This window comes from Corticium candelabrum, chromosome 1, assembly GCF_963422355.1.
Source record: "Corticium candelabrum chromosome 1, ooCorCand1.1, whole genome shotgun sequence".
In the NCBI taxonomy this organism is placed as follows: Eukaryota; Metazoa; Porifera; class Homoscleromorpha; order Homosclerophorida; family Plakinidae; genus Corticium; species Corticium candelabrum.
This window is the reverse complement of record NC_085085.1, coordinates 12718950-12726984: the sequence shown is the minus strand read 5'-3', so window position 1 is coordinate 12726984 and position 8035 is coordinate 12718950. Positions and strand designations below refer to the sequence as shown.

Below are 8035 nucleotides of genomic sequence, written 5' to 3'. Positions count from 1 at the left end.
GCTCAACACTAAGCTTTCTTTCATGTACATCTTGCCTTGAACGAATTATCCAAATAATCATATAACGTGGCTATACCATCTCACCACCGTTTATATCCTCTGTTGACAAAGACACACCAAACAATGAGAGAATACACTGACACGCAGACTTATGGATGTAATAACGTACGTTCCGATGCCTTTCGTTGCAACTGCTTTTTCCACTCTGGCTCCAGTCCACGAGCTAAAACCCCAAAAATTGATTTGAATAAAACAAGGTCTACAGTCTACCACCACTGAGTACGACACCTGGAGTTGCACTTTTCTTTCTTCGCCCTTCGAACTCCTTTATGAAGCTGGGCACGTTGTCGTCAGCGACCGATAGTCTTCCCATCCTACTGGTCACGCTTGAGCTGCTCTCAATCCTACTTTTTCGTTTATGTTGAAGGTCACGAAACCACGCAGGCTCCTGACTGGAAACGGGATTCACGTTCGGTGCCTATAACAGCTAGCTGACATGAGATGAAGCAAAGCAGTCCAGCACGGAGACAATCTTACACTAGCTGTAGTCTCAATCTTTATTTTGTCGTCTGTTTTCTTCCTTCTCATCATCAAGTCGCGTTTCCATTGGGGAATCTTGTCGGCCTCCAGTGGCACGTCCTGTTTAGGTGCATGAGGAATGGGAGCAGCTTTTCCCATCTTTCGTCTTTCCATGAGTGCCTTCTTCCACGCAGGGACGTCGTCGGTCACATAACTGACAACGGGTTTGCGACTAACTGCCGGAGGTGCCCGTTTCTTGGCAAACAAAGTGGCCCTTTCACTTGTTGGCTTTTCACCGGCCTTTTCACTTGTCAGCTTTTCACCGGCCTTTTCACTAGTCGGTGTATTTGGCAGTCTCTTCTCTTCCTTCTTGTTGGAATTCTCCACTTTGTGGCTTTGAGCTGGCTCCACTCTGGTTTCTGGTTTACTTGCAGTACTTTCATTTATCTCGTGTTTGCTGTCGCCAGTTGTCAGTTCTCGCTCCAATGATGAGAGTCTAGTGCCCGTACTACGTAAACGGACCTTTGTAAATGCAGGTGAATTATCCGATGCTTGACTGGATTCTATTTCTTCCTGTTTGACAAATGATGGCGACTCGGGTTTGCTGTTTGTGATAGGACTAGGCGAATGTCTCTTCTGATCTGTAGACTTCAGCTGAACTGCAGTAAAACCTGGTGGACTTGCTGAATGTCTGGCCAGCGGTTTGTTTTCCAGTGACGCCTTTCGTAATTGCACTCCGGAGTATCCTCGTTCCTGAGAGTCACCGACTTCACTGCTGCCTGTCTGTTCCTCGCTTCCCTTTTCCTGGTCTTGACTACTCGACTTTGCTTGAGAAACTGGCTCGTGTTCCGTATCTGGTGTGATACTACGAGTGTGTACCTGATCCGTGTCTGCTTTCCTCTCCACTTTCTTCAACTGTACTCTAGATGGCTTAACATCCTTTTCTGTAGAGCCTTCTCGTGATGATCCTGGTGTTTTCCTCAGTACGACTTGATGGGCAGGCATTTCTTTGCTTGACCGTCTACGTGGTCTCTCCAATGCAGCCAATTTGCTCAGCGAAGGTTTGAATTGCCTTTCTTCTTCAACCTGTTGTTCTATCACCGTCTGACTTGTAGGAAGGTCACTTACAGCTTCAATGTTTTCGCCTGACTGTGATAATGCGGCATCCTTGGCACCCGGTTTGGATGACTGCTTCAGGATCTCCTTTTGTTGACGAGCCAGAACCCACTCTGGAACTTGCTGCTGTTGTGCAGTCGGTTTTGTTTCCTCTCTAGCAGGACGAGCCAATTTCTCCGCTAATGCCTGTCGAACTTTATCTGCCGTGCTCATGACAGGCTTGCTGGTAACAATAGGTTCTTCCCTCTTGCTGTCTTCTACTACATCTTGTACTGCTTGTGCCCTCGTCTCCTCTCTGGCAATCACTTCAGCCATTCGCTGCTTCCTGATCTCCTCAGTGACCAACTTGGAACCACTCACTGTACAAACCGGCAAACGTCTATTCTTCATTGCGCCTTTGTAAGCAAGAGCTGAGCGAGATTTCTGAATGTCAGTATTGAGTCTAGGATTAGCTACCTACAACAGACGCAGCACTCAGGTGTGCAATCAATATGCAATCCATTCCATTGACCTACCACCACATCCAGATTGATATCAACACTAACATCAAGCCCATCCATGTCGTCATCATCGGCTGCATCCACATCTTCGGGTGAAATATTGATATCAAACTTCATCCCTTTTGGTATGCCAGTCGCTTCGTGCATCTTTTCTTTAGCAGCAGAAACTATATCTTCGTGTGATGGAGCAACAACACTCGCATCCTATAACAAGATACTCTCTCTCTTAGTCGAGTGGCAGTTGCATGTTTGCAATGAACAAGTTGCATACCTCTATACCCGTGTGAGTGCCTCTAATAATTGCCAGAGCAGCAGCCTGAAACAAAATTACTCTACTGACATCACAAACTATAGACACACTCATGATTACAGTCACACGCATTAGACATTGTGTGGACTAAGTGTACGTTGTACATCCTTGTTCAATAGTAGACAAATCTATATACCGGTATCTTTATCTATAAAACTCACAATGTGTCAATTGAACTGAAAGTCACACACACGAGTCTCCCCTCCCCGCGCAGTGACAGGCAGTGACTACAGTAGGAAACCATGATTCTTATGTTACAGCACATGGCTTGGCAAACTACGACTTACATAAAATAACCAAACTCCTCTTTCCCATCTTGGCTATGCCAGACTGACTTGTAGTGACACTACAGTTATACAGATACTACATGCAGCAAGCAACTACTGCTGGTATTCTCATGACAGGATCTGATCATATTGCGCTATTGGTTGTCTGATTGTATTCGAGGAAACGCCTCACCCCATTCTCGCCTTATGATAGACACTGCAAATAGGCTAAGCTGACGTGTGCAGCAGTGGACTGGAGTTTATGACGACAAACCAGTCTGTAAGGCAAGCTGTAGGCTGACATCATCATTTGACTGTAGTGACTCACCAATTCTGCTTCATGATTGGACAATTTGTTTACATATCCTACATTCCTCTAGTGTGACTAACAAAGACAGAAAAAGCCAGTCATGATAGCACTACCAAATCATAGCCATATGAGTGACTGGCAACTTTGTCTTGCTTACAGTCAGAACAGTCGTCTCTCGTTCGAGCTCATGCAACACAAGCAGTTGCCCATCATTTCATGCCCATGAAAATATTATCAACACTAGGAGGATGGCAAGTTGTGGACTGTTTGATTTAGATAATAAATAAATAAATACACTAATTGCTTACCAATTGGACAGCAATGATTACCCAAACAACTGCCCATGTTTGTGATTGCACTTGGGATATGCCAATGAAGACTAATAATTATATATATATTATCACTTAATGTCCGTGCAATTCAATGCATGCCATTGCTGTACCTAAACAAAGTCCTACTTAATTAACTATATAAAAGCACTACACACAACTATACTCAAAGTATTAGATCAGTGAGTATGTGCAACTTACACACCTCGTCATCTTCCTTGGCGTTGTCCGCATCAGACCGTCCGGCCAGGTTGTCCAACAGCTTGCCCCTGAAGCCTTCATTCTGCACGGCACCCTTGTTCACAATCTAAACAACAACAACAAACGACAACGTCAAACAGACCGCCAGACGGACAGTGCATGGTCATGCAGGTCACACCTCTGCTCGACCCTGAATCTCCTTCAAGAAATCAGAATGCTGACCTTCCGGTGCCATGGAGAGCTCTACACGAGAGAGACACGCATCACAGACAGAGTAAGTCACACACCGGATTGGACTGCAGGAGCACTCGTGCTTCATACCTTCGTATTCTCTCTCGATTTCTTCTTTAGCCTAAACGGTAAACAAGTACCTCACACTTCATCAATAATTCTGATAAAAAATTTTTTACCCCTACCGTCGCTTTCCTTCTGGCCAACAGATCCTGGACTTCGGCAGCGGCGGCTTCTTCTGCAGTCAATTCCTGCACAAGTAAGTCTAGCCATCACGTCGCACAAACGCACAGCATCGGCTCGACTGACATATAATTAGCTACAGCTCACCTCGTCGTCGCTCGTTCTCGCCGTTTTCTGTTCGGGCTCGAAGTCTTCGCTTTCGCCGTCGAGCAGCTTGCGTTTGACCTGCACAGCAAACGTCTTACGAAAGCCGCAAGGCGAGAAACGGACGACATGCGCGGAGGTGTCATGCCGTGCGTGTATGCCGGTGGTGCAGTCTCAGGATGCCGACCTGCGGAGTAGACGGTGATGAGTCGGTCATTGTCGCTGACGTCTGTAGACGAGACTAGCAGATCTGAAACGAAGAGACACGTTGGAACTGATGGATTGGAAGCTCTGACGTACACTACAGCTTGCTGCCCGGCTTCATCAACCACATCGATGGTGGGGAGACGCTAGGCGGCGCCAGGGCAGTGGCCACACATTCGGCACGCTTTCGCAGCAATACGAGACCGCGGCAAGTATAATTTGACGCAAGAGCTTACCTTGCAGGCTTGACTTCCCGGCTGTATTCTACAACCGACCGGCAGTGTTTACCTGATTGGGAGACTAAAGCGGTGTGCGAGGACCCGTATGTGTAGGAAGTTGTGTGACACAAGAGTATTGTAATAAACTACATGCTGGTTGCTACAGAAGATTACAACGTGCCAGACCCCTCGTCCAACCCTCTACCCTATTCTATACCGTCGTTCATTGTTATAAATCGGTCACCTCGAGCGACTACGGCTTCGGGACCGACTTCGAGAGTCAGAGTGATCATCTCGATGTCGATTGTCTCTTCGATGTCGATTGTCTCTTCTGTCGTCTTCATCGCTGTGGCTGTCATTCCTGTGCTTTCGCTCTCTCCTGTCGTCTCTGTTTCGATCTCTTCGCTCGTGTTCATCTGAGTGCCGATTCCTCTTCTCTTTTTCGTGTCTGTCCCTCTGCTCTTCCCTTCCTCCTCTGTCTCTTCGTTCCTCCCTGTTTCTGTCTCTTCGTTCCTCCTTGTGTCTGTCTCTTCGCTCCTCCCTGTCTCCACCTCGTCGTTGCTCCTCCCTGTCTCTGTCTCTTCTCTCGTCCCTGTCTCTGTCTCTGTCATCTTCTCTGTCTCTCCTCTTCTCCCTCTCTCTGTCTCTGTCATCTTCTCTGTCTCTCCTCTTCTCCCTCTCTCTGTCTCTGTCTCTGTCATCTTCTCTGTCTCTCCTCTTCTCCCTCTCTCTGTCTCTGTCCTTCCTCTCCTCTCCGTCTCTGCCTCTCCTACCTTCTTGGTCTTGCCTGCCACTTTGCTCTCGTCTCCCTTCTCTGTCTCCCATGCCATTCTTACTCCTCCTACTTTGCTCTCGATTCCAAGCCTTGTCTTCCTTTGACGATTCCTGCCGCTGCCTCTGCTTTTGTCTTTTCTTGCCAGCTGACATTTGATGTTTACGAGAATGTCTTTCATTTTCTGATTCTTCTGAGCTTGAAGAACTGTCGTCACTACTGCTGCTGTCAGAATCTGAACTATCCGACTCAGAATCTGAGCTGTCACTTGATGACGACAATTCGGAACTTTCTTCCTGTTTTTTCTTTTTTGTTTTCTTTGTTTCAACCTTCTCTTCAATATCAAGCTGTCTCTTTCTCTGAGACTGCTCGCTCTCTGCTTGATTATGTTCCTTAGCCAATTGCTCTTCCTCCTTTTTGGCTGCTCGTTCGGCTGCCTTTTTCTTTTGCCGCTCTGGATCAAAAGCACTGCCTTCTTGATAGCTGCTGTCGATACCAAGTGCCTCTTTTAACAATGTATTCTTACGCTGGTTCATCTCAGCCAAAGCATGAGTTTCAGAAGTCCTACAAAAACACCATTACCCATACAAGAGAAACCAACAAACACAGAAGGTGAGCAGATAATTTGATTACCTACGACTCTGAGGGTCAACAAAACTAAACATACATTGTGTGGCATTAGAATTTAGGTGTGTGTGGTAATAGGAAAACAGACATCAAACAGGTTGGCACGACAACTATAGGCCAACTTACTTGTCTTCCTTGGCACTGGAAAGAGGCATTTCCTTTACCAACAACACAGTCCTTAACTCTTGTACTTTGGATTCTATTTCATCATCAGAGTATCTAGACAACACAAACGCTCACATCACCAGTACCAACAGTTACACCTATTAAGACTCTACTGTACATAAAACTCTACTCATACTTTCAAATTCTACTCTTATACTCCTTAACTAATTTTACCCTTACACATCAACACGCGCGCGCGCACACACGCACACACACACACACACACACACACACACACAACCACACACACACACACACACACACACACACACACACACACACACACACACACACACACACACAACCACACACACACACACACACACAACCACACACACACACACACACACACACACACACAACCACACACACACACACACACACACACACACACACACACACACACACACACACACACACACACACACACACACACACACACACACACACACACACTAGTATCTGTACGTAGTAAAATTATGGATATCCGGGGGTGGGGGTGTTGGTTGTTATCAATTATATGAGCATGTGAACTATTTACATTCAGTCCCAACCGTATTGCCACATCTCAATTAATTTCACACACACACCACCCTTCTACCTAGTTGTGAAGCGACAGAACCATCCTTGACTCAGAGTGTTACTCCAAGTGACAGTACTGTAACAGTGCATGAGGCCAGCTTGAGGTTGTACATCCTGATTTAATTCCTACATTACACATACACACTTCCAAACCGAGCCAAGCCAGTGGCATGCCGGAAAACCAAACCAGCGTCCAGTCACGCTGCACGAATCGTTCCGAAAAGTCCAGCTAAAGTAGGCGTGTCTCCTCGTATGCACCTTATATAGTTTCAGGAGAGCGTATAGAAATTCTTGTGTTACCTTCTTTGATCAAGGATTAGCAACATGTGTACTTTACCTTTCATTGACTTCTTCGTGAGTCCACATTTGAGCTGCTAACTTCTCATCACTTCCTTGTTTCTCTCTCTCTCTCACACACACACACACACATCCCCTATATGGACCTGTACGCCCCACAAATCAATGAAAGCCTAGTTTGCTGGTGTTTGATTGCATACTACAATTTAAAATCAATCAATCACTGATATTATCTAGAGTTTCGTGCTTACTGCATATTGCTAGACAAAATACGCATGCGCAGCCCTCAGCACAGCTTGGCTGATGATACTCAATCACACAACAATGTAAAACGAAGCTGAGCTGGCTCGGCGAGATCATGCCATCAGTCCAGCACAGATGGGCCGGTGTTCACATAACAAAAATAAAAAACAAAAATAAACAAGTTGACCAAAGTTAGAGTACAAGTGCTCATCTGGAAGGTTTATTAGATACTAAAGTATACAAACTCCCATATTTACTCATCTTGACTACTGCCCTCTTCCCCCATCTTCCCTGTCCCTGTCCGTCCCCTCCCCACCCACCTACCCTTGTTCTTCCATCTTGTCTCGCAGCTCCATGCATCGAACTTCGATCTTGCGCTTCTTGTTGTGATCTAAAATTTCCTTGTTCGGTTGTTTGCATAACATGTTGTCGAGCTTGGCCACGTCTTCGCTCGTGTTGTAACTCACGCGCTCGCGATGCTTGCGAACGAACGAAAGATTTCTCTGAACGTAGCCATTAGTTCCTGACCCACGAGGAGTCTGTAGACCTATCCCGTTGTACATAATCGATCGACCTACTCACGCACACAAGACGTCATCAAGTGTACAGATAAACTAGGCTAACGCGCGTTACCTCCGGGTACTAAACTTGTTAATCAACCCCCCTCCATTTGACTTCCAGACAGCTAGGCTGACTACTCGAGATCTAGTGCTTGCGAACGAATGAAATACATTTCTGAACATGTTTCTGATCTGCGAACAGTCTGTAGTATCAACATACAAGGCGACAAAACGCGCGCGCTAGACTATAGGCGATCC

The 8035-nt window shown here is 46.2% G+C and overlaps 1 protein-coding gene across 1 annotated transcript in view; it reads right to left on the bottom strand.

The window, feature by feature from the left end:
• Positions 1–7824, bottom strand: part of LOC134176130 (trichohyalin-like) — an 8119-nt gene extending 295 nt beyond the window's left edge. Inside the window, exons 1-15 of the mRNA XM_062642810.1 lie at positions 7542–7824; positions 6057–6149; positions 4775–5867; positions 4297–4350; positions 4113–4190; positions 3962–4033; positions 3873–3903; positions 3730–3794; positions 3556–3657; positions 2407–2451; positions 2151–2339; positions 538–2091; positions 289–478; positions 170–223; positions 1–99 (exon numbers count right to left, since the gene is read on the bottom strand). The exon at positions 1–99 is cut by the window's left edge and continues 295 nt beyond it. Coding sequence (XP_062498794.1) covers positions 71–99; positions 170–223; positions 289–478; positions 538–2091; positions 2151–2339; positions 2407–2451; positions 3556–3657; positions 3730–3794; positions 3873–3903; positions 3962–4033; positions 4113–4190; positions 4297–4350; positions 4775–5867; positions 6057–6149; positions 7542–7780 — 3888 coding nt within the window. The 5' untranslated portion in view covers positions 7781–7824 and the 3' untranslated portion in view covers positions 1–70. The remainder of the gene's footprint in view (positions 100–169; positions 224–288; positions 479–537; positions 2092–2150; positions 2340–2406; positions 2452–3555; positions 3658–3729; positions 3795–3872; positions 3904–3961; positions 4034–4112; positions 4191–4296; positions 4351–4774; positions 5868–6056; positions 6150–7541) is intronic.
• Between the last annotated feature and the right edge of the window lie 211 nt (positions 7825–8035).